A 27563-nucleotide genomic window follows, 5' to 3' on the forward strand; every position below is an offset into this window, starting at 1 on the left:
TTAAAACTTGATATAAAAAATCCTCAAAATGTTGGCTAAGTCTCTCTACTAAACCCTAGAAGGGTAAAAGACCATTTTACCCCTCCATGGCCTCCAAAGTCCACAACTTGACCAAAACCCTAAAAGTCAACAGAAGTCAACACCCAACGCGTACGCTGGGCGTACGTCCCTCTACGCTAGGCGTACAGTCAGCCATGCATGCATCAGGGTGGTTTAGCGCTACGCTGTGCGTAGTTGGGAGTACGCACGGCGTACTCCCCAGATTTTTTCTTTTCACTCTTTTAGTCTTAATCTGTTAAGACCATTGCTACTACTATAGCTCTGGGCTGAATAAGGTCCATTACTCCATAAAGTTGGTGACTTTAAGCCTTAGCATGGCTGGACAAGTCTAAAACTCATAAACTCTAATCCTGTACTCACAAAGGTTCTCATATCTCATGCATGGAGAGATCTTAATGACCAAGATCTCATTTTTATAAGTCCAGACGACTAGAAACACCTAAATGGACATGTATTATGCTCTGGAGTTCACCAAACTCATAAAGCTTCAAGCTTGGGACATAAAACCCTAAAAATGGACCAAAATATGAACTAATCAAAACATTGAGAAAGCTTTAAGCTTGATACCTCTGGATGATGCACAAACCACAGAAAATCTCAGATCCGAAAGCTTGGACACCAACTCTTCTTCCTTCAAGCTCCTTCTTCACAAAAGAATTCCACAAGAACACTCAATAAGCTCATAATTGCTCTCACAAGCTAAGGAAACGAGATTTAGGGTTTAAGGGAAGTTGGAGGCTGGAAATGAGGCCATCATGTTCCTTAAATAGGGACATACAACACAGTTAGGGTTTACACTCTGAGCCTAGTACGCCCAACGTACTAGGTGGCCTCCACGTCCATAATACGCACATGAGTACGCTGAGCGTACACACGCGTACGCCCCGCGTACTCATTTGCCACCTTTTTCTCAATTAATGGCTAGTTTTGACAATTCAATAAAAGTAAGGGTCATCGATACATACCTTATCTCAGGATGTTACAGTTTGACATCAATTACAACCAAATTATCTTGAATGCTAGTCCATCTTGTAATAAAAAAAAAACTTTTAAGCAATTAAGACAAATAAACAAGCTTGTCTTAAAAGAGAGTATTCAAGTATCATCTTCATCTAACTCCGTCTTCAACAATTAAGACATACACACACGCACACACACACACACACACACACACACACATATATATATATATATATATATATATATATATATATATATATATATATATATTGAGAGAGAGAGAGAAGAAGAAGAAGAAGAAGACAAAATCGGAATTCACTAGCCAAGGAAAGAATAAGATGCAAACTTCTTAAACCCTTTAAGAATGATCTTTACCGTTTGTGTTTACTAACTTTAGGACACCATGTCCCTAGCAGTTAAAGTCTAGTGATTAAAGGAGTATGACTTTTTATTAAATAAAACTAGCAACCCATGCCCCATACTCTCTTTTGTTCTCAGCAATAGTAGAAGAAAGAAAGAAGAAAACTTGCCATGCATGTAAAAAATAACTAGCCTTTAAAAGCCTTTTGAAATGTTTATATCTTGCATGTATTATGCTTCCCATGTACCATGATTTTAATGATTATAAAGAACACAACCTTTCAAAGCATGTTTCGTTTATTAAAATAACTATAAAAGACATGAACCAGCTACATGACTAGTTGGTAGCATTTACTTTCAAATAAGAAGATAAATAACATTTTTTTGTTTAATTCTTTTACAAACTATGTACATATCTTTTATACCGAAAACTCTTTATATATACAAGATTATATATATATATATATATATATATATATATATATATATATATATATATATATATATATATATATATAAAAGATAGGTTAATTGCTTACAAGTTATCAGTTTACCTCAAATTAACTACTTGCATCATTTCAAGATTAATGTATATTCTGTCATAGATATACAACTTTAAAAACTCAACAACCATTTTAATAAAGTAAATAAGACAATACTTGTTTCTATGGTCTTATTAATTTCCTCATAAGTCTTTTCAAGCATTTAAAATGAAAGAACTATTTAAAAAAAAAATCCTAACTAATTATGAGAAAATGACCTTAGATCGTATAGAACAAATGTTCACAATTATATTGTAGATAATTGTGGATGTGTATGGAGATAGCAAGATTTAATAACTTGGAAGGAATTGAAAACTTAACAAATATGATGGTTGAATCACATAAACACACAATATATGATAATATCTAATGATATATTTTCGAATAATATCAACATTGATTTGATCGTTGCAACATCTACCATGGATCATGCATTTTCAACAATAAATTTGATAAGAAACAATTTTGCGCAATTAAAGGAATGATCAATTTATGAATGTCTTTTACATATTATTAGCATAGATATATTTATAGACAGTTTAGTAAGACACTTTTCTTGGATGTTATTATTAACAATCTGACCCGATAACAAAATCTTTTAAATTTGTTTATATGGCATTCAAAATTAGTTGAGACATGAGTTTGAATTTGAATACTACTATTCTTGTTAGTACTCTGAAATCACGGCTATGCAACAAATTCTCATATATGAAATCATAAGACCATAAACATTCATAAATAAAAGAAAAGTTAACCGTTTGATTAAATAAATCATAACAAAATCTTTTAAATTTGTTTATATGACCTTCAAAATTAGTTAACACATACGAGTTTGAATACTGCTATTCTCGTTAGTACTCTCAAATAACGATTATGCAACAAATTCTCATGATCAATAAGACCATAAACATTCATAAATAAAAGAAAAGTTGCACGTTTGATTAAATAAGTCATTGGATTTAAAAATAAGAGAAAACATACATGTTTGATTAAATAAATCATGGATTTCAAATGGAGATGCAGGGGATCGAACCCTGTACCTCTCGCATGCAAAGCGAGCGCTCTACCATTTGAGCTACATCCCCGTTGTTCATTGTCATCAATTTTTTTTTGTAACCCATAACTTCATCTGCCTGCCATTAAGTTTACCACTGAAGAAACCTCTATCCGAAGCACAAACTTGTGTTGAAGGGTGGATTTCAGAGAGCCCAAAAATGGCTGCTCTCCAGTTCTTCAAGTGTTACAAACCCTTGTTCCGAATTCAATCTCGAAAAATCTTCATCACCAGTGGCAGTATAACTAATAAGAATTTCCAGAAAACCAGTAGGAATATAGTTAGGCTTCTTTGTTCTTCTTCCACATCGCTGGGGCAGTCGACCTCTACGAAAACCAACGCCTATGGTGAGGATGAAAAGAAATCGAAAGAGCAGCAATTGTGGTTGTATAATACGATGACCAAAGAGAAGGAATTGTTTAAACCTAAGGTGGATGGTAAAGTTGGAATGTATGTTTGTGGTGTTACTGCTTATGATCTTAGCCACATTGGTCATGCTAGGGTTTACGTTTCCTTCGATATCCTATTCAGGTCCTCTCTCGTTCTCTTATATCCTCTTTATTTCTCAAGTCAAACTGTTCTCGAGTTTCGATGAATTGTACGTTGTTGCAATCTCTGTTTGGATGCAAAAGTCGTCGTAATCAAACTCATTATTGAGATAAATATAGAATTAGCAACTGATTTCCCATTTCGGATTATCAGATGCAGATTCTTTAACTCGTGATGATAACTTCGAAAATGCACCATGGAACATGTGGCTATCTCAATTGAATTTGTCTGAAAACTCATTATTGAATGTTCTTATATTCATAGCGTCTACACAAGATTCTTTGTATCTTAAAGCGTTTAGTGGGTTGTTTCTTCATCTTGGCTATTACTAATCATGTGGGTTTCTGTTTGTTTTTGTTGACACTTAGGCAGATACCTACGATTCATGGGATATGAAGTGAACTATGTTCGAAATTTTACTGATGTTGATGATAAGGTGAGTGAAGCTAACTATTGATCATATCATAATGAATGCATATAGAGCTAAATTGTTACAAATGTATGTGCAATTTTCAAATTGTGTAGATAATTGCTCGAGCAGGTGAATTGGGAGAAGATCCACTTAGTTTAAGCAGACGATTTTGTGAAGAATTTCATCTAGACATGGAATATCTTCATTGCTTGCCTCCTACTGTTGAACCCCGTGTTTCTGATCACATGCCCCAAATCATTGATATGATAAAGCAGGTAGGTATCTTTTTAAACTTTAGCATTACATATGAAATGAAAGTGCTTCCATTTCTGATTGTTTGAATCATCAATGTGTAAATCTTATCACAGATTCTTGATAATGGACGTGCATACAGAGTTGAAGGTGATGTATACTTTTCAGTTGATGAGTTTCCTGAATATGGAAGACTTTCTGGAAGGAAGTTGGAAGATAATAGAGCTGGTGAACGTGTGGCAGTTGACTCCAGGAAAAGAAATCCAGCTGATTTTGCTCTATGGAAAGTAAGTTCCTATTCCTAAATCCTAATCAGTTGCTTATAAAAGCTAATAAGGGTAGTTAGGTAATTTTACATATTTGGGGGTTGTAGTCTGCAAAAGAGGGTGAGCCATTTTGGGAGAGTCCATGGGGAGCTGGAAGACCTGGGTGGCATATTGAGTGTAGTGCAATGAGTGCTACTTATTTAGGTTACTCATTTGATATTCATGGTGGTGGAATGGACCTTATTTTTCCTCACCATGAAAATGAAATTGCTCAAAGCTGTTCAGCATGTCACAAAAGCAACATAAGTTACTGGATACACAATGGATTTGTCACCATTGATTCACAGAAAATGTCAAAATCTCTTGGTAACTTTTTCACAATTCGCCAGGTAAAATAATTTCTTTTCACTTTTCACCCTTTTTACTTAATGTGGACAATAAGTGTTTAATCTTTGAAGTTTGAACATGATGATGATTCAGGTTATAGAACTGTATCATCCATTGGCATTGAGACTTTTTCTGATTGGGACCCACTATCGATCCCCTATCAACTACTCTGATGTCCAGCTGGAAACTGCTTCTGATCGTGCCTATTACATATATCAGGTATCTAATACTAAAGACTGTTTTGCCCTTAGGTAGTTTATGAAAGAATGAAGATTAATGAATTGGGTTGGGTTGCAGACATTGAAAGATTGTGAAGAGGTTGTAGGGAAAGAAGAGGTTGAGGAAGAGAATATAAGATTAGGAGCAGACATTGTTGAATGCATAAAAAGTTTTAATGATGTTTTTGTTACTTCAATGTCTGAGGATCTTCACTCTCCTGTTGTCCTGTCTGCAATGTCTGACCCTTTGAAAACAGCAAATGATCTTTTACATACTCGTAAGGTACCATTAAATTTTCCCTCTTTAATTATTTCTTTTTCTAGAAAGTAAAATACAACCGAATTGTAAAATCCTTTTTTATTTTTATTTTTTCACATCACAGGGAAAGAAACAAGGGACACGAAAACAATCACTTGCTGCTATAGAGAAGAGTATCAGGAATGTCCTCAACATTCTAGGGCTCATGCCACCCACTTACCATCAGGTACCTAATTCAATTATTATTTATTTTTTTGTCAAATAGATTATAATTTATAAATATGATTTATCCATATGCATATTTGTGGTGGTTTGAAGGTTTTACAGGAGCTTAGGGAAAAGGCACTGAAGCGTGCAAAAATAACAGAAGAAGAAGTTGTTGAAAAAATCCATGAAAGGAATGCAGCAAGAAAGAACAAAGAGTATGAACGATCGGATGGAATCAGAAAAGATTTGGCTGCAATTGGAATCGCACTCATGGATAGCCCCGAGGGGACTACCTGGAGACCCGCGATTCCGCTTGCAATGCAAGAACAGTATGTTCCGGAATCATGATTCCGTAGCATCACGGAATCATGATTCCGTCTTATCGCATAAAGCTGATTTTTGAGATGAGGTTATATTATTTACAAGATGTGGTCATGTAATTGTACAAAATATTAAAGGTGACTGAATGGAGTGAAATTAATTACTTTATTTTTATATACATATATAAAAGCAATCTAAATGGAAAATTCGGAGAATTCTTAACATAATGTTCGGCTATTTCATATCAAAGGCATGCTTAATGAAAGATTACAAATATTTCTCATCTTTCTCAAATGAATTGTTTAGATTCGTTAAGTCAACCTCACCAAATCTGGAGATGATATCTTTGTTTCAAAACAAATTTCTTGGTGAATTACCTAAGGAAATCGGGATGCTTTGATGCTCAAGATCGTAATTTTATTTGAGAATAAGTTTCCAGGAAATGTAAAACTGCCTATTTGTTTCACTTTGACAGATTTCTTGTTTCTTGTTTTGTGTTTTGCAGATTTGGGTTTGGGATTGTGTTTTTGTGAAACTATCTTAAATAGGATACTTTCCTCTTCATTCTTGCTTTCGCAGTGGTGTTGGGATTGAGATTTTGTAAAAAAAAAAAAAAAAAAAATTGTTTTTCTGGGTTTAAATGATGGTACATGTCGTTACCCTTCTTCATGTCAGATGGCATTAGAGCGTGTATACCTAGTTTTGGATTGTAGGGGTATTGAAGAGACATGGTGACCGAAACCATTTTATATTCATTTTAGAGATTTAACAATTAATAAGGTGTCAAAGTTAAGGATCAAAAACCACAACCAAATTTTTCAAAAAGACTATATTTGTCATATCACTATAACACTAGTTTTTATTATTATTTTATTATTATTATTATTTTTTTTCATCTAACAAGAGATGAGAAATTATTCTGTAACGTCCCAAAAACCCAAAACCAAAAAAAAAATTGTTTTTATATTAAATAAAAATCAACCAAACATGATGGTCAATCCCATAAGAAAGTCATAGTATATTAATGATCATCCAAAGTACACTAGAGTCAATAAAGCGGAAAAATCATGGTGTGTGTACGATACGATCATCCCGAGCTCTTCCCCTTCAAACTGGAAGTATCTGAAACATAAACTGAAAATCGTAAGCACAAAACTTAGTGAGTTCCCCAAAGTAACTCATACCACACATAGCATGCATACATACATACATATACCGGGCCCCGTCCGGTACATCCATCAGGTCCCACCTGACATCGGGCATCGGGCTCTGTCGGCATCGGGCCCCGTCCGATATACATACATCACAAACTATACATGCAAGGGTCACACAGACAACTGGCAAACTAATAACCATAATCCATGGGCCGGTATTGGTGCCTTCGACCCGCTAAACACTGGGAGGAGACTCACCTCGATAAGAAGATAACAAATCTCACACCCGAGTCTGTTGCACAACAGCTCCTCACACTGAACACAATCAATACCAACCCTAGTTACTATCTAAGGTTAAGCCCATAAATCATAAGGCATAATAATGATCCAAGCCCAAACTAGGCCCATAAATGGCCCAAGCCAAACTAGAGGACCATAAGGCCTAATATAGGCCCAAAAGTTCCCAAATGGCCTAAAGTCAACGGTCCAAACTTCAATAGCCGACCCTCACGTTGTGACTAGCTCATGGTTACGTCGTGAGTATGAACTTGACCCGGACCCAACTCAACGGGTCAACTCAGCCAATACAGTCGCGACCACTCAGTCACGTCGTGACCTAAACTAACCAATACAGTCGCGGATGGCATGCATTCTCACGTCGTTGCAGGCTCATCCTTACGTCATGAACTTTTTGGCCAACTTTGAGCATTAAGCTCTTATTCCTTTAAGCTACTACTTGGGAGTTTCCAGAGGGTCTTCCCTCACCCAAAAGATAATAAAAATCGTAGCTTTTTAGTTATGCATGTCCAATGCATGAATTAAACACTCAATAGGTCAAAAGAGGGAAAATGAGATCAAGACTCATACTTGGAGTCTAAAGCCAACTCTAAAACTCAGATCCAAGGCTTATAATAAAAAAGTTGTCTCAATGATCTACAAAGTTGCCAACTTTATGGATCTCATGCATGCTATCCAACTCAACCATGCAAAAAGGAGCTTAAAACCTTGATCTAGCATGCAAGAGGTAAAAAGCCTAGAGCTTTATGACTTACAAGGGTCCAAAAACTCTACAAGAAGGTGAGGTAGAAGCTAGGTTGCCAAGAGGATGCTCCACAAAAGTCTTCTTCCACTTTTGACTAAGCATTAGTATGATGATGTAATAGTTAGGGTCAACAATTGTAACCTATTTTGAAGTAATAAAGAAGAATTATTTGAGTATTATGTGATTTATGTGATTTTATGTTCATTATACTTATTTATAACGACGTAATAAAATAGTAATAAAAATAAGCGTAAAAAATAAACTAATAGATAGACCCAATATCTATGAATAAAGTTGAATTAGTCGTAACAAGGATTTCGGGGATATAAGGAACGTTGAAATCCGACTTATAATGAAAAAGTTATGACCTGTCAAAGTTTTGTGGCAAAACCGGCACGACACCGGGAATCGTAAAAAGTGAATTTACGATAAAATACTTTTTAGCCTTAGCAATATAAATGAAAGTAGTAGTATACATTAAACCGAGAGCGTGCATAAAAAGAACGTCGAAATCTGACTTCGTATGAAGAAGTTGTGATTTTTCTAAGATTTAGCATAGCAATGTACAGCCTGGAAATCGAATTTTAGATCGGTAGATTTTTAGGCAAAACAATCTAAATGAGAATGGAAGATCTCGTTAATAGGAGCTCAACAAAAAAAAGACAGTCGAAAACGGAACTCGTATGTGAAAGATATGGACGAAACTTAGTTCCTACTTTTCGAGCGCGATAAATTCGATACAGATTTGTAAATATGAGATAGAATGAGAATTTACCAACGGGGTCTAAATGAAAGTTGTAGTACTCGTAAATACCAACAAGTGGATATAAAGAACGTAGAAAGCGGAGCTCGTACGCGGAAGATACGAACGAAACTTAGGGCCTACTCTAGAATCAAATCCCTATAAATAAATGATGAATTCTTCATATTTTCTTACACCATTCCTCTAAACTCTCTCTAGAATCCTTCTTTCTTTCTTGTTCAATTTCTCCTAGTTTTATGGTGCGATAGAGAAACTCTGAGTTGTCAAAAAGCCGATGAAAGAAGTTTTTAGAGTCGGAGTTCTGCCTGCGTAATTTCCCGGTTTTCGTTAAAAACCCGCTTTCGTCGAAGGAAAATAAATTATTAGAAACGAAGCGCTGCCCGAGTTGGGAATCACCACTTTAACATGTGAGTGCATAGTTACTTTCATCTTACACATAGATATGAAGTATTTAATATAAACTACATGTTATGTGTGCATATTATTTGTGTTCCTGATATCTATACTGGATGAACGATTTATACATGTTTTAAATGATTTAAACTGTATATGTATTTTATATCTACGAATATGTTGGGTATAACATGCGTAAATGAAATAGTTGATGTGTGATGAAATAAAATGATGAGAGGCCTCGATGTTTACGATGATCCAGTCATCTAGCTGAGTATAGATGACGATTGCAGACTATTCTTGACAGTCTAGTGGGGCACTAGAAGGCTCGCTGTAACATCCCAAAATTTAAGACCAAAAATTTCATTTTTACATAAAAAATTATAAAACCATTTGCATGAAAACAACCATAGAAAACTCATATCAAAAACCAATGTATCCATAATCAAAATATGTCATGACAAAATAATATCAGAGTATAAATCCCATAGATCTCATGTGCGGAAATCCTGGTGTGATGCGCTGCAGTCATGCCAACTCCTTTCCCTTCGAAGAGGAAGTACCTGAAACCAAAATCGAAAACTGTAAGCACAAAGCTTAGTGAGTCCCCCCCATCATACCACATACCATACAATAATATAGTGCCTAACATATCTGGGTGCTGGCCTACCCCTTCGGTCTCTTTCAACTGGTATCCGGGGACTATTTCACCCCTACCACTACCACATAATATCCTAGCATATACATATAATTCTGATACTGCCTATCATATTTGGATGCTGACCTACTCATTCGGTCTCTTTCAACTGGTAACTGCCTAGCATATCTAGGTGCCGACCTACCCCTTCGGTCTCTTTCAACCGGTAACCGGGGACTATCCTACCCCTCCTACCACTATCACATAATATCATAGCATACTAGCACATAAATCATAACAGATAGTGGCATACCAGACAATTATCACAAAGACAATAATCTCAACTATAAACAACTACTAGTGGGCCGACATTGGTGCCTTCGACCCGCTTCTACTGGAAGGTAACTCACCTCGATAACTGAGAATAACTGCAAAGACTCTTGCTCTAAAATCAATCTCTCTCAGACTCCTACACATAAACATTTCCTTTGATTACCCTTCCATACTTATGACCCCTAAAGGGTCAACTTTGGTCAAAGTCAAAGTCAAAGTCAACATCTGGTCAAAGTCAACACCTGGTTGACTCAACTCGCCGAGTGGGTTCATCAACTCGGCGAGTTCCATTAATCATAAAACATTGAAATCGTGATCCAACTCGTTTAGTTCTTTCTCAACTCGTCGAGTTCCTTCTATCCACAGTATCAGGACTTTCCCATTCTACTCGTCGAGTTATCCTTGAACTCATCGAGTTTTTCCCTTTACAGAATCGGGACGTTTCAACCCAACTCGTCGAGTTCCTCAATGGACTCAACGAGTTCTTCAGTCTGTTGGGCCATCTTAATAGATTAAGCTCATATTCTTCGGATCTAAGCCCCTTACTACATCTACATGCTGAAAATGTCCTTTTAAGGGTAAAGTTTCCAACTTTACCCGTTAGTAGCTCTTCTTAATGGGTTTAGCTCAAACCCTAATTCTTTAAGACTTAGCTCTTGATCCAAAAGCCATAATACTTCAAACTAAAGCATAAAAACTGAGATCTAGACCCTAGACATCATATGAACACGTAAAGTCCCGGGCTTTCCCTCCATGCATGGCCTTTTGGAGCTTAAAAGGCCAAAATGACACCTTAAAGCTTGCATGGGACTTCCATGGTCATAAAGTTTGCACCTTTATGCCATGAAAGTCCTTCTAGACCATAGATCTGAAAGAGTAATTACTTGGGACGTCCAAGTCTCAAAAGCTAGCACAGTTAGACCAAAACATGGAGAAATCACTCCAAAACTAGATCTAAACATTGAATAGACAAGATAGGTGTGACAACCCGATATTTCGAGTCAATGTAATATTCAAAAAGTCAAATATTATAAATTATTTTTTTTGATGTAATAAAATGGCATCAAAAATGAAGTGTTCTAAAGTCTCAATTGAGTTGCATAAAATGTTAGATATATTGTCAAGGTTACCAAATATATAAAGAACACTCAAATCCGAGTTATAACGAAGAAGTTATGACCAATCGAAAATCCGCAACACAACCGGTAAAACACTGTTAAGCGTACAAAGTGAAATTTCAATAAAATAATTTTTAGCCTTAGGTGTCTAAACGAAAGTCGTAGATTATGTTAAACCATGAGCATACATAAGAAGAACGCCCAAATCTGACTTCGTATGAGGAAGTTATGATTTTTCTAAGTTTCGGAACAGCAGTAGACAGCTAAAAACTCGAAATAGAGATCGAGCGACTTTTAGCCAACACGACCTAAACGAGAATCGAAGATCTCGTCAATGGTAATACAACGGTAAAAAGACAGACGAAAACGGACGTCAGATGAAGAAGTTATGGATTTTTAACGGACTTTTCTAGTCCCGGCCTGTTAAAAATATATTATTAAAAATAAAGTCAAAATTAGCCGATGAAGTCTAAACGAGAGTTGTATAGTATATTCTCACCTTCGCGTGCATATAAAGAACGTCGAAAACGGAGCTCGTACGCGAAAGTTACGGATTTTACAAGTTTTGGGCACACACTTCGAGGCGGGTCCGAAGGGAACGCCCTGCGCCCGAGGGAACGCGCCGCGTTCGTACTCGCAGACCTGACTCTTCGCCATCCCATCTGAGGTTCGTAAGCGATGACGTATTTCAGCTTTGGAACGCGCTGCGTTCAGGGGAACGCCCTGCGTACCCAGCAGGAACCCCCCGCGTTCGCATCATGACCAGCCCCTATATAAAGGGTGTGAGGGTCACAGATCTTGGTGGCAAGTTTACTACATTATCTCCCAAATCTCGCACTTCTAACCTCTCGAGGCTATCCCGACATTCCGGTTTCATATCCAAGCCATGAAGGAAGTTCTACGCTCCCGAGAGTCTTGAGAATTCCCGAGAATCCCGAGAAATCAGCTTTTCTAGTCGAAGTTCTGCTCGATTTTTAGTCTCAACTGCTTCAAGCCACCACTTCAACCAGGTGAGTTCATACCCCTACATTTTCACGTCTTTTTCATGTTTTAGGGGGGGGGGGGGAATACAAGTGAAACACGAGAAAAACTTATGTTCAAATACGCACCGTTATATATGGTTTCGAATATTTTACTTACATCCTGTTTATAAATGTTAAACAACATTAATACCCACGTTACACTTTACATGCAAATTTGGTATTACGTCAAGTATTTATCACCAAATGGAACACACTTTTGAAAAACTATAATAGGTATAGTTTACGAAATATTCATGACAACTTTACATAAACATGATAAAAAGGAAATACTTTTATTTACAAGTAATGTGGACCTTTCATTCCGTAAATCTATTGATACTAAGTTTTGTGAGACATCCGGCTTCACCGTACTCTCAAGTACGCATTTCAAGTCCTGTATTATAAACCATAATCTCTTGTAGGGAGAGCGTGATACTTGTGTATAGATCTATACGGGATTGACAATCCCGCACCTAAACTGTTAGCTACAGTTAGACCGGCAGGTCTGGGGTGACAAACGTCATAACACTGCAACGCCTGAAGAACGTTGTTACAGGCAGTCTAGGTCAATAACATGGTTATAAATCTCACATGGAATATCAAAATATTTGGATTTACGAGACCCTTAAATGCATTCAGTAATTACAATTATATATGCATAAAAATCCACTTTCACCATTTTAGCATGAAAGATACAATTGTATTTCAGTCTTTGGAACTTTTTCAAACTACCACACATACATGGAAAATATTGGATTTTTTGGAAAACACGTTCAGTTATTTTTACCAAAAGACATACAACTTTCAGAACAAAAACGTTTATGAACTCACCAACTTAATTGTTGACACTTTTTCAAAACTACTTGTATTTCTGAGGGAATCTGTAATACAGGTAACCATCAGCTTTTGGAGAAGGAATGCTAAGGCGTCCGATATCAAAACATTTTAAATCATCATATTTGTAATATTCTTTTGAAACATGTATTATATGCAACAATGTAACTTTTTATTATATTTATGATGGTTGTGTTTACTTTCTTTACGAATATTCAACTGTTATGATACTACGTGAAGTCATCCGCCCCCGAATGTTTCCGCCATTCTGGTTTGGGGGTGTGACAGATTGGTATCAGAGCATTGTTTATAGTGAACTAAGTATATCGAACCACATAAGATATACAAACTATAAATGCAAAAGGGACTAAAATCCTCTGATAAAACGTTTTCACAAGATATACTTTTAAGAAAACGCTGGTTTTATAAAAGTATAAATACATGCATGCATCGGTCTAGTATCATGAGCCAAAATTCTACAAAAGTATTAAGACAAGTTGTGACGCTACGATTAGGCCTTGAGATATGTAATCAAATCAAGGATAAATATAGCCTGATCAACTATATTTATCGGAGATATGACCAACGTATGTCGGGGAATGATCGTAGTAAACAACAAGTCGAAAACTTACCAAATAAAATACTAGAATCAAACTTGAAAATACTATAGGAGTATTTTGAAAAACTATAAGAACTGTAAAAATCTTGTGAACCTCGATATTTAGTAGAAATCGTCAAATGAGTAAAATTATATTTATCAAAAATTTCCTTCTTACTCCCAAGTTTATATGTAATTCTCTTACCCCTATTCTCGACTAGACGAAATGGCGGGATTTCACATTCCCGGGGATCCCTACTACCCTAACCAGGGTAATGGAGGCTGGATTGAGGAGGACCCAGAGGAAGATCCCGAAGAGATTCCCGAGGAAGAGCCAGAAGAGGACTCCGAAGAGGATCCCGAGGAAGACCCAGATGAAGAGTCAGAAGAGGAAGGAGATGGTGGGAACACTGACTCGGAACCCGAGATCTACAATCCTCCCCGAGGAGCAGCAAATCCCAAAAGGAACTTTCAGGGCCCGGCGCCCCGCTGGGCTGTGGATTTGAAGCGATGGCGCAGGGAATAAGGGCAACGCCCACCCTACGGCATGACACGAGGCTTTTATAACCTCAGCAACGGAGGTTCGCCTGACAGGGCACTCCATGTCATGGTTCGTCGCATTGCCAACCAAGGCGAGCAAGCAAGAGTGAATGCCAGCCAACTCTTGGACATTGGGGCCACCGCTGCTGTCACTGTGGTACGTCTTCTTCGTCTGGACGAAGAACATGAACGGACAATAGAGTACACCTTTTCCCTTCAGAAGGACATTACTACTGCTAGAGCCGAAGTAAAGGAGTTCCGTAAGAACCAAGCCGCAATGGAGAGGCGTATCATCGAGGCTGAACGACAAGTAGCCCGAGCTAAGACTTCCACAACCCCATACCATGGTCCGCAACGTGCTACCCGCTCGGAGTAGAGCGCGTACTTCTGGCGATATGTATATATACTTATCGACTAAGTGTTGGTGTTACTCTTTCTTTTTAAATGTAAACCCGACGGATTGTGAGTGCACAATTCGGGGGCTCGAAATGCTGTCAAATTTTCCCTTTATCATTGATGTACCCTAGACCCATGTAAGGTCAAATTTTCCTGATCGTTGTATCAAATATTAATATCAATGAGAATGACACACATTTATTATTTCCTTGAGTATACCATTAAGTTCTTAAGATACTAAGGAAATCATACACTTATTATTGCGAGTTTCCATTTACTCACAAATTTCGGTAAAACAGAAAGCGCAAACGATATGTACCTAGGCTGCACGTTAGATTTAAATGAACACTCGTTCCAAATCGATCTAATGTTGATCACTATAAGAAGCTTTGATGTCATCATCGGTATGGATTGGTTAAGCCTTCACCATGCCGATATACTTTGTCACGAAAGGGACGTTCGCCTTAATCTTCCAAACGACAAAACTCTTATCATTTATGGGGACAAACCCAGTACCAATTTACAAATCATCTCTTGCGTCAAAGCCCGAAAATACCTTCGCAAAGAATATCATGCCTTCCTAGCCCACGTGGTAGACAAGAAACGATAAGTGAAAGACATTAAAGACATTCCGGAAGTCTACAATTTCCCCGACATTTTCCCTGAAGATCTTCCAGGAGTCCCACCAGAACGTCAGGTTGAGTTCAGGATCGACTTGATTCCCGGAGCTACCCCAGTAGCAAAATCGTCGTATCGTCTAGCACCGACAGAAATGCAGGAATTATCCAGCCAACTGAACGAGATTCTAAGCAAAGGGTTCATCAGACCGAGCTTCTCACCTTGGGGAGCACCGATTTTGTTCGTAAAGAAGAAGGACGGATCTTTTCGCATATGCATCGATTACCGGGAACTAAACAAACTCACGATCAAGAACCGATATCCCTTACCGCGCATAGACGATCTGTTCGACCAACTACAAGGAGCGAGCTACTTCTCAAAGATTGATTTAAGATCTGGGTATCACCAGCTGCGAGTCCTGGAAGGAGACATTCCCAAAACATCATTCCGAACTCGCTATGGCCACTATGAGTTTGTAGTGATGCCCTTTGGATTGACAAACGCACCGGCGGTGTTCATGGACTTGATGAACCGAGTATGTCGTCCTTTCCTGGACAAATTTGTGATCGTGTTCATAGATGATATACTCATCTATTCAAGGAGCAAGGAGGAACATAGCCAACACCTCCGACAAGTCTTGGAAACATTAAGGACAGAGAAGCTATACGCAAAATTCTCAAAGTGCGAATTTTGGATTCGGAAAGTAGATTTCCTAGGGCACGTGGTCAGCAAGGAGAGGATACACGTGGACCCTTCCAAAATCAAGGCAATCTCCAACGGAAATCCGACAATTCTTGGGCCTTGCCGGGTATTACCGGAGGTTTATACAAAACTTCTCGAAGATTGCTAAGACACTTACCACCCTGACTCAGAAGGGTGTAACCTTCAGCTGGGGAGAAAAACAAGACGTTGCATTCCAAACACTAAAGCGAGCCCTATGCAGCGCACCTATATTATCTTTGCCGGAAGGAACAGAAGACTTTGTGGTCTACTGTGATGCGTCAAACCAGGGACTTGGATGTGTCCTAATGCAACGAGGGAAGGTCATCGCATACGCCTCGAGACAGCTCAAGACGCACGAGGTCAACTATACCACGCACGATCTCGAACTAGGAGCAGTCGTTTTCGCTCTAAAGATCTGGAAGCACTATCTCTACGACACGAAATGTACAATCTTCACCAATCATAAAAGCCTTCAACACATCCTCAATCAAAAGGAACTCAACATGAGACACAGGCGGTGGGTAGAACTACTAAACGATTACGAATGCGAAATTCGTTATCATCCCGGGAAAGCTAATGTAGTAGCTGACGCCCTCAGCCGAAAGGAATACTTGGGCCGCCGAGTGAAATCCTTAACAATGACGATCCATTCACACCTGTCCGCACAAATCAAGGAAGCTCAAATAGAAGCCTTGAAATCCGAAAATACGGCGAATGAAGCCTTAAGAGGAATGGATAAGAATCTTGAAGTCAAGGATGACGGATTTCGTTACTTCATGAATCGGATCTGGACGCCGAAGTTTGGCGGATTCAAAGATGTTGTCATGGATGAAGCCTATAAGACTCGATACTCCATACACCCCGGTTCAGATAAGATGTATCTGGACCTCAAGAAACTGTATTGGTGGCCAAACATGAAAGCCGAAATCGCTACATATGTAGGCAAATGTCTGACTTGCGCCAAAGTCAAGATAGAATACCAAAAGCCCTCGGGATTGTTGCAACAATCGGAAATACCCGAGTGGAAGTGAGAGCGGATAACCATGGATTTTATAACCAAGTTACCCAAGACAGCGGGTGGACTTGACACCATCTGGGTGATCGTCGACAGGTTAACCAAATCCGCGCACTTCCTACCAATAAAGGAAACGGATAAGCTGGAGAAACTAACTAGAACATACATCAGGGAGATTGTACGACTGCATGGTGTACCAATATCCATTATCTCGGACCGAGATAGTAGATTCACCTCAAGGTTCTGGCAGTCACTACAAAAATCTCTAGGAACGAGGCTAGACATGAGTACCGCCTACCACCCACAGACCGACGGTCAGAGTGAGAGAACCATTCAAACCTTGGAAGATATGCTAAGAGCTTGTGTGATCGATTTTGGTAAAGCGTGGGATACCCATTTACCATTGGTTGAGTTCTCGTACAACAATAGCTATCACACTAGCATCAAGGTCGCTCCATTTGAAGCCCTCTACGGCCGTAAGTGCAGATCACCTCTATGCTGGGCTGAAGTGGGTGATACACAACTAGCTAGAGGTCAAGTACCCGACAACACTCTCACTGGCCCAAAAATCATAAGGAAAACTACCGAGAAGATTGTCCAAATCCGAGAACGACTGAAGGCTTCAAGAGACAGACAAAAGAGTTATGCGGATAAAAGACGGAAACCCTTGGAATTCCAGGTTGGGGACCGGGTACTACTAAAAGTCTCACCCTGGAAGGGATTAATACGTTTTGGAAAACGTGGGAAACTAAACCCAAGGTATATCAGACCATTCGAGATCCTTGCCAGAATCGGCCCGATGGCATACGAACTTCGATTACCGCAGGAACTCAATAACATACACCCTACCTTTCACGTATCGAACCTAAAGAAGTGCTTATCCGATGAGACCCTCGTCATCCCTCTGGACGAAATTGAAATCAACGAGAGTCTCCACTTCGTGGAAGAGCCTGTATAAATCATGGATCGGGAAATTAAGAGAACAAAACAAAGCCGCATACCCATTGTGAAGGTTCGTTGGAATGCCAAGCGAGGACCTGAATACACCTGGGAACGCGAGGGTCAGATGAAACAAAAGTACCCACATCTTTTTCCTAGTCCATAAACTCTATCTTAGATTAAATTTCGGGACGAAATTCCCTCTAACGGGGGGATGATGTGACAACCCGATATTTCGAGTCAATGTAATATTCAAAAAGTCAAATATTATAAATTATTTTTTTTGATGTAATAAAATGGCGTAAAAAATGAAGTGTTCTAAAGTCTCAATCGAGTTGCATAAAATGTTAGATATATTGTCAAGGCTTCCAAATATAAAAGAACACTCAAATCCGAGTTATAACGAAGAAGTTATGACCAATCGAAAATCCGCAACACAACCGGTAAAACACTGTTAAGCGTACAAAGTGAAATTTCAATAAAATACTTTTTAGCCTTAGGTATCTAAACGAAAGTCGTAGATTATGTTAAACCATGAGCATACATAAGAAGAACGCCCAAATCTGACTTCGTATGAGGAAGTTATGATTTTTCTAAGTTTCGGAACAGCAGTAGATAGCTAAAAACTCGAAATAGAGATCGAGCGACTTTTAGCCAACACGACCTAAACGAGAATCGAAGATCTCGTCAATGGTAATACAACGGTAAAAAGACAGACGAAAACGGACGTCAGATGAAGAAGTTATGTATTTTTAACGGACTTTTCCAGTCCTGCCTGTTAAAAATATATTATTAAAAATAAAGTCAAAATTAGCCGATGAAGTCTAAATGAGAGTTGTAGAGTATATTCTCACCTTTGCGTGCATATAAAGAACATCGAAAACGGAGATCGTACGCGAAAGTTACGGATTTTACAAGTTTTGGGCACACACTTCGAGGCGGGTCCGAAGGGAACGCGCCGCGTTTGTACTCGCAGACCTGACTCTTCGCCATCCCATCCGAGGTTCGTAAGCGATGACGTATTTCAGCTTCGGAACGCGCTGCGTTCAGGGGAACGCCCTGCGTACCCAGCAGGAACGCCCCGCGTTCGCACCATGACCAACCCCTATATAACGGGTGCGAGGGTTACGGATCTTGGTGGCAAGTTTACTACATTCTCTCCCAAATCTCGCACTTCTAACCTCTCGAGGCTATCCCGACATTCCGGTTTCATATCCAAGCCCTGAAGGAAGTTCTACGCTCCCGAGAGTCTCGAGAATTCCCGAGAATCCCGAGAAATCAGCTTTTCTAGTCGAAGTTCTGCTCGATTTTTAGTCTCAACTGCTTCAAGCCACCACTTCAACCAGGTGAGTTCATACCCCTACATTTTCACGTCTTTTTCATGTTTTAGGGGGGGGGGGGGGGAATACAAGTGAAACACGAGAAAAACTTATGTTCAAATACGCACCGTTATATATGGTTTCGAATATTTTACTTACATCCTGTTTATAAATGTTAAACAACATTAATACCCACGTTACACTTTACATGCAAATTTGGTATTACGTCAAGTATTTATCACCAAATGGAACACACTTTTGAAAAACTATAATAGGTATAGTTTATGAAATATTCATGACAACTTTACATAAACATGATAAAAAGGAAATACTTTTATTTACAAGTAATGTGGATCTTTCATTCCGTAAATCTATTGATACTAAGTTTTGTGAGACATCCGGCTTCACCGTACTCTCAAGTACGCATTTCAAGTCCTGTATTATAAATCATAATCTCTTGTAGGGAGAGCGTGATACTTGTGTATAGATCTATACGGGATTGACAATCCCGCACCTAAACTGTTAGCTACAGTTAGACTGGCAGGTCTGGGGTGACAAACGTCATAACACTGCAACGCCTGAAGAACGTTGTTACAGGCAGTCTCGGTCAATAGCGTGGTTATAAATCTCACATGGAATATCAAAATATTTGGATTTACGAGACCCTTAAATGCATTCAGTAATTACAATTATATATGCATAAAAATCCACTTTCACCATTTTAGCATGAAAGATACAATTGTATTTCAGTCTTTGGAACTTTTTCAAACTACCACACATACATGGAAAATATTGGATTTTTTGGAAAACACGTTCAGTTATTTTTACCAAAAGACATACAACTTTCAGAACAAAAACGTTTATGAACTCACCAACTTAATTGTTGACACTTTTTCAAAACTACTTGTATTTCTCAGGGAGTCAGTAATACAGGTAACCATAAGCTTTTGGAGAAGGAACGCTAAGGCGTCCGATATCAAAACATTTTAAATCATCATATTTGTAATATTCTTTTGAAACATGTATTATATGCAACAATGTAACTTTTTATTATATTTATGATGGTTGTGTTTACTTTCTTTACGAATATTCAACTGTTATGATACAAAGTGAAGTCATTCGCCCCCGAATGTTTCCGCCATTCTGGTTTTGGGGTGTGACAATAGGAGCTCTATACCTCCAATGAATCAGAAATGGAGCTCAACTTCTGGATCTACTCTTCTCCTTCACTTCCTTGCTCCTTCTTCAAGTATCTTCTTATTCAAAACCTCAAGAAAGCACCAAGAATGGCTCAAGACTCTTAAAGACGTATTAGGGTTTCGTGGCTAGGGTTTGGGACTATGGAGGCTGTAAATGAGGTCAACCTTTGGGGTTAAGGTGTTTAAATAGGGTGCTAAACCCTGAAAATTGGGGTTTCATTCTGGCAGGCCTACTCGTCGAGTTGAGTCTCTCAACTCGTCGAGTAGACTTTAAGTTCCTCGTCCAAAATCCATTCCTACTCAATGAGTTTGGGGCCTCCAACTCGTCGAGTTCCTGCACAAAACTGAATAAATCTGATTTAAAATACATACTAGGAACCAGGCGTTACACTCGCAACCTGTAGGTGTTTGTGAACAATGTGTTCACCGGTGTACTCCATCCGCCTCATGGTTGCCTTACGAACATATTGTTGAAGCTATATGCCCCAGAATCATTATGAAGTGATATTGCTAATAATATACGATCTATAGGGTCACACATTTATCAAGTTGGCACATTTTGTATATTTATTATTAATGTGATTATTAATAGATAATATCAATTCTTGTATTTTAATTATGGAATAATTATTGTTTTGGTGAAAATAATAATTATAAGAGAGTATAACTAGTTATTATTTTATATGGTATGAATTAATAAGTCATGCACAACATTTTGGACTAGTTGGATTCTTTTGTCTTTTACCTAAAGACAAAATATATATTTTATAAATTGAGAGTTTATAAAATTTAAAGAATCCATCCTCTTTTGAGAGGTAGGGCCGAAATTAATAAACAAATATGGAGGTTGCTTTTCAACCTCCATGCTTTGTCTCTCATGCTTCTAAATGCTAGAAATACTTTAGAGTATTTTAATCTTAGGCTTTAATTTTCATGGAGTATTTAAGGGAGTGCCTTGCATGAGTTTTGGAAGAAGTTTTTGCTTTTCTTTTCTTCTCATTTTGCTCTCTAAAACCGTGAGTTTTATGCCTCTACAACACTCTCTTTTTGAAGTTAGTTTGGTGGCTTAGAAGCCTTCTTGAGTTGTCTCCTTTAGTGCTTATTTGAGTTAAGCACTTAAAGGGTTAAGACACTCAAGAATACAAGAAGGAACTAGCATTCCAAGTGCCTTACTCTTGATGGTGGATATTTGTAGAGAAGATCATGTTCTTTGATCTTTACATCTTCATCAACACCCCAAAACCAAGTGGGTTCAAAGGCTTCAGAGGTTATCTCTAAAACATCCTATGGTTGTTTTTTATTTCATTCTAACCTCTATAAATGGATCCATGATGGTTTGGTTTTGTTATGAACTAAAAATAAACTTGTTATTTTTAAAGTGTCCCGTTGCCGGTTTTTGTGAAAAACAAACTTATATTTCGTATAAAAAACCCAACAGTGGTATCAGTGCCATCTTTTATATGTTAGAATGATTTTTTATGTTTGATAATCTTTGGTTATTGGAAAACAAGCATGTATTTCTTTTTGTTAAAAAAAAAATCCATATTTGTCTTCTTTGGCAACTTCTTGGTTAAATTTTTTTATTTTTATATATAACCGTTTTTTATGCATTTTGGTTATATAAAAGTTGTCTTAGAAAAAACAAAGAGTTGTTTGTTGTAATATTTGATATGTTGTTGTGTATAAACAAGCCATTTGGACCTTTGTGTTGTGTTTGGTTGATATTTATTTATTCATATGATGTAATAGATAAATAAGTAATTTTTTATTTGTTGATTTGTTGTAATAAATTAGTTAGACTAGGTGTATTCCTTTTAAATGTAACAAGATGAAGAAATGACCTCCTTGAAGATGACTTAACCATTTAAGACCATAAGAAGATGATGAATCCTACTACAAGGATTGATGAGGACCGACAATGAATTGAGGTAGATTATTTCCCATAATTTTATAAGTTAATTACAAAAAGTTGTGCATGAGAATTGTTGATTATAACCCTTTGAAATCTATTCATGTTAAACTCATGGAAATTGAAATGGAACAAAAGGTAACATTGATGGTTGCAACTTAACATTTTCCATCAGTAAATTCTATTAGTTTTTCGGTATGCAAGGGTTAAGATTTTTTATTTCTACAAGACAATGTTATACCCTCGACATCTTTATACATCAATCTACTTTGCACACTAGGATTCAATGATATTTTTAAGTAATTTTTTAAGTTTATTTATATTTATATATTTACATTCATTGTAAATATATATAATTGAAGAGGCAAGACCCAAGTAACCCTAAGAGAAAAAAGGACCAAAGGTAGTGAAACTTTACCTCAGCTGCAACTTTGCACAATGAAAAAAAAAACAATTCAACAAAGTCTAAGGCTCACATGTTTGTTAACTATTCACTAAAAATAGATAATTGGATCTTATAGTAGTAATCTTTTGTTTTAATTACATTCTTTTGAGTTGCAGCAAATGAAAATGAAGGATGCAGAAATCAAGTCTCTGGAAATACCATGTCCCTTTTGAACACGCTAATCCATACCATAATGGTTAGCGTGTTCACATAATTAATAGACAAAATTGTAAGTGTAATTTCCCCGTTGCAGGTTACAAGAAGCAATAACATATATATAATATTATTTGTTTATTTTAACATCTTCATTTAATTTGTTTCTATTAAATCATTAAAATAATATACATTATAAAATTTTCCCAATTATAACGATGTCATCTAAATACAAATTAGTTTTCAGTACTACATTGACTTGAAGTATGCTATATATGAGTTTATTTCTTTCCATTTTTTTTACTGATTAATGATGTTAGACCCGTGGACCACTAAATTGGCTAGAATTTTTTAAAACATTGATAAAAAATGGGGATGGGAGGTTGGAGGTTTGTTGATAATTTATATAAATACTTTTTACTTTTATAATAAATATGAAAATTTGTATGTGTTCTTATTTTCATCCTTATCAAACATTTTTATACATTAACTTTTTTAATATGGTAAAACATTTTTTTATATGCAATATATTTACTATTTTAAATTCAAACTTATTTATAACTTTATTAAAAAATGGATATATATTTTGAAAACTAACACATATGAAAATGGAAAACCTTAATGGGAATCTCTCGAATGCATTTACTCCATGTCATGAAATTTTTACAAAACTATTTTTGTTAGCTTCAAACAGTAAAACTTTTTACACATGACAATTTAATTATATTTTAAATATGCATGGATTTATATTACTATTCGTTCGAGCCCATCTCCGTCAAATAAGACCACAAATTGCGACATTCCATGGAAGTTGTCAACAATTTCACTAAAACAAATGATCTTATTATATTATTATCCATTATAGTGTTCACTTAAAAAATTGAGTATTTATTAATGGTTTAAATTAATTGTGGATTTTTTATAATTGATTAATAGTTTTTTCCGATTGTATTCTTATATTACCAATCAAGATTTGTTTAGTTCATCGTTATACGTTCGTATAAACTGTGTGCTTATTTTTACTATGTTAATTGTCGTTTAAAAGAAAAATTAATTTGTTTTAAAGACAATCATTTATTCAAAAGTGTTTGAATATCGGTTTTCGGGATAAATCTACCTGATTCGAAGGACTTAACAATTCAAAATTGTTTTAATCTAGCCTATTGAGCTTTTGCTGAATTTTCATGTAGAAATTTTGGGACGACGTTAAACATAACATAGTTCTCATTTAGATTCTTAATCGAAAACTAAGTATGAATACGATAAAATGAATATGTCATTTTTTGTTAATGTTTTATTTATAATTTACATAACGATCAACGACCACTTCCGAGTCATTGTTTGTGAACATGATTTGGTCGGACGTGTATTATCTTTGAACCATTTCCGAGTTGGTGAAGTCTGACGAACAATTCAACGACAGTGAAATATGTATATCAGTTGTGGTGTATAAAGAAGTGTTGCATGATTAATAACGCACAGTCAATAATGTGTTCAGATGTAGTAAACTATTTGAGCAAAAAAATAATTGTCTCTAGAAACTAATTTCTAAAAAACTATTCGCACCCGTCGCTTGGCGCGGTTAAACGGCTAGTGTGTGTGTGTGTGTCTATATATATATATATATATATATATATATATATATATATATATATATATATATATATATATATAATAGAGGGGAAAAGATCAAATGAGAACACCTAAAAGGTTGAGAACGCGAGAACAAAGTATATTCATTTGTGATTCCATGTATTCATTTGTGGAGAAATGATAAATTTTTACGCCTTTAATTTCAATTGAAGAGAAAAAGCAACACAACTTCATCCCAATTAAAAATTTATCATTTCTCCACAAATAAATACATGGAATCATAAATGAATATACTTTGTTCTCGCGTTCTCAACCTTTTTGGTGTTCTCATTTTATCATACTCCTATAATAGAGGATCATTATTGATAATGAATAAATGAACCAATCGTGAACGTTGGAAATTATAACGATCAACGACCAAGATAATGGTTGTAATTTGTATATTGGACGCACATGTACCTAATTATACCAGAAAACCCTCACCTACTTTATTCGTTTAATTTTTTTTAGGTCTTGTTTTTTGTTGAAAAAAATTGAATAAATCATTGTTTATGATTTTTATCATCTTTAAATAGAGATACATATTGATATATAAAATAATGATTAAAAAAAAAACCAACTTCGTTTTTTTTAATAGATTTATTTTTATCCCAAAAAAACTAAATATACCAAAGTTTTTAATTTTTTGTCCTGTATAAATAAACATCATCATCGATTAAAAAAACACATTGATCTGTACAGATTCACAATGTGAATCTGAACTGTACATATTTCAGTTTTAATATTTACAATGTGAATCTGACTTATTATTTCAACTCTTTGCTAATTCACAAACAAATCTAGTGAACTTTACATATGAATCCGAATATATTTTCATGTAATTTTATAGTATTTTAACGTTTTGATTATTTATAAATTAGTTTTGTAAAATCAACATGTGAATTTATTTATATTGTGAATCTGAACTTTAGTTTAGTTTTCAGAATTCACACTGTGAATCTGACTAACTATTATTCACACTGTGAATCTGAGTTGAATATAATCAGTTTTCAGCAGATTCACAATGTGAATATGAGCTAAAAGTTTGAGCGATCACAACATGAATTTGAGTTAAAACTTTTTTTTTTACATCAATAATACCAAAAAATATGAATTTTGATATATTTATTACTACCTCCGTCCCAAATTAATTGTCCACATTTGACTTTTGAAGTTTTTATTCTTCAACTTTGACCTTAAATACTTTTGTTTTCGATAGATAATTCTTGATGAAAAATATATGAATGAACTGTATTTTAAATTTCTTTTCATTGTAATAAGTTTTATCAAGTAATATGTAATACAAATAAAAATATTTAAAGTTAAAGTTGAAGAAAAAAGACTTCAAAAGTCAAAAGTGGACAATTAATTTGGGATGAAAGGAGTAATTTTTTTTCGAAAAAAATAAAGCTTAAATTTTCAAAAAACAAAGAAAATGAAGTGAAACACATGTCCACTATTTCATTCCTTTGACTGGCGTTGTTCTTTAAACAACCCATCAACTGTATATTTTAATTTATCAGTTTATTTTTCTTTATTTATCCATACAAACCTAGCGATGTTATTCAATCTACTATCCATTGTTGTGGTTTCGGATTGTTGTACTATTATTTTTAATAACTTGATGATTTTAGTAATTGGAGAAGAAAAAAAATGATTAATTGATTATATCAACATATATAAACTTTCATTTTAATCATTTATGCATTGGATTCAAGGAATAAGTTTTATAAGGATAAATTAAAGAAAAACCCCAATTCAATCTGGAAAAAGTGATTTAATGATTATATATACACCTACTAGCATTCATGTTATTCGTTTGTGTTTTGGATTCATGAAATAAAACTCCAATTCAATCATCTTTGTCTCAATGGAAGCCAATGAATAACATCAACAAAAATAAATAGTTTGTGGAAGAGATTATAAAAGTAATCAAAATCAATTAAGTTAAAGTATTTGCATGTTTAACGTTTGTGTCAATGTGTTGTTTAAGGCTATGTTTGGCGTACTAGCTGAAAATCTAGCTGTTAGCTGAAAAGCTAGCTGATAACTAAAAAGCTAGCTGTTAAATAAAAAGCTAGCTGATAAAAAATAACGTTTGGTAAAACTAGCTGAAAAGCTAGCTAAAATATATAAAATTACATAAAAGGACATGTAGGAGTATGTGTTTCTATAATTAATTAAGGGGTGTATTTGGAAAATTTTAAAAAAGCTCCTAAAAAGCTAGTCTAAGTAGCTTTTCAAAAAGCTAGCTTATAAGCTACTTTTTGGCTTACCAAACACGACAACATAAAAAAGCTCGAAAAATAAACTAGCTGTGGCGCGCCAAACACAACCTAAGTTAAAGTATTTTCATGTTTTTTTTTAAATATAAGTATGTTATCCGCTTCCCTAGGTCGGAGCCTTTTAGTTGAAATAAAAGGAATGTTTTGTAACATAAAATGCTTTTAATATCATATCAATTGCCATAATAACATATCCTCCTCATAACTATTTTACAAGGATGCAATTCTTACTTTTCTAACTTTACCTTCAATTTTTACAACACCACTTCTCGAAATAAATTAGCCTATTTTTTTTAACTTTAACATGTAGTATATTTTAAAATAAACTAATGTATTTTTAAAAAATTATGGTAAATTACTTTTATGACCACATAGGCCTCCTTTACAGCTAGATTCAACATCAAAGTGTGAAAAATAAAAACTCATTGAGTTTAGCAAATCTTGCAATTAAACCAACCAAATAAACCAAATAAGCTCCTGTTTACCAAACCAATATGATATAAAGCTATGAATTATATGTCATCAAAAATGCAAATCATCAAAAGAATAATAAATTTATATAGAAAAAGATTATGACATTGCATGTTTGCACCATTTTTCTGCTTTATACTATCAGTTTTTTGCAACTTATTACGAATTAAAAAAGCAG

At 35.8% G+C, this 27563-nt stretch overlaps 1 protein-coding gene and 1 non-coding gene across 3 annotated transcripts; one reads left to right on the forward strand and one right to left on the reverse strand.

Moving 5' to 3' along the window:
* Positions 1-2934: 2934 nt before the first annotated feature.
* On the reverse strand, positions 2935-3007 carry TRNAA-UGC (transfer RNA alanine (anticodon UGC)). Its single transcript has one exon. It is a non-coding gene; the product is annotated as a tRNA-Ala (tRNA).
* Positions 3008-3076: 69 nt separating this feature from the next.
* Positions 3077-6023, forward strand: LOC145120965 (Cysteinyl-tRNA synthetase, class Ia family protein). Of its 2 annotated transcripts, none has more exons than XM_079056749.1 (9): positions 3077-3507; positions 3898-3961; positions 4051-4212; positions 4306-4476; positions 4563-4844; positions 4936-5061; positions 5140-5343; positions 5444-5545; positions 5638-6023. In XM_079056749.1, the coding sequence occupies exons 1-9, from the start codon at positions 3137-3139 to the stop codon at positions 5872-5874; spliced, it is 1719 nt and encodes a 572-aa protein (XP_078912875.1). In that variant the 5' UTR covers positions 3077-3136; the 3' UTR covers positions 5875-6023. The 2 variants fall into 2 exon arrangements, with proteins under 2 accessions (XP_078912875.1, XP_078912876.1); XM_079056750.1 differs by having other exon boundaries at positions 3378-3507; positions 3894-3961.
* Positions 6024-27563: the final 21540 nt, after the last annotated feature.

Source organism: Lactuca virosa, chromosome 6, assembly GCF_052849685.1.
Source record: "Lactuca virosa cultivar CGN04683 chromosome 6, Lactuca_virosa_CGN04683_v6, whole genome shotgun sequence".
In the NCBI taxonomy this organism is placed as follows: Eukaryota; Viridiplantae; Streptophyta; class Magnoliopsida; order Asterales; family Asteraceae; genus Lactuca; species Lactuca virosa.

Coding starts and splice junctions, on each gene's coding strand:
- LOC145120965 (XM_079056749.1), top strand. CDS start 3,137: ATGGCTGCTCTCCAGTTCTTCAAGTGTTACAAACCCTTGTTCCGAATT. Junction 4,213..4,305: donor TCATTGATATGATAAAGCAG/GTAGGTATCTTT, acceptor ATCTTATCACAG/ATTCTTGATAATGGACGTGC. Junction 5,344..5,443: donor ATCTTTTACATACTCGTAAG/GTACCATTAAAT, acceptor TTCACATCACAG/GGAAAGAAACAAGGGACACG.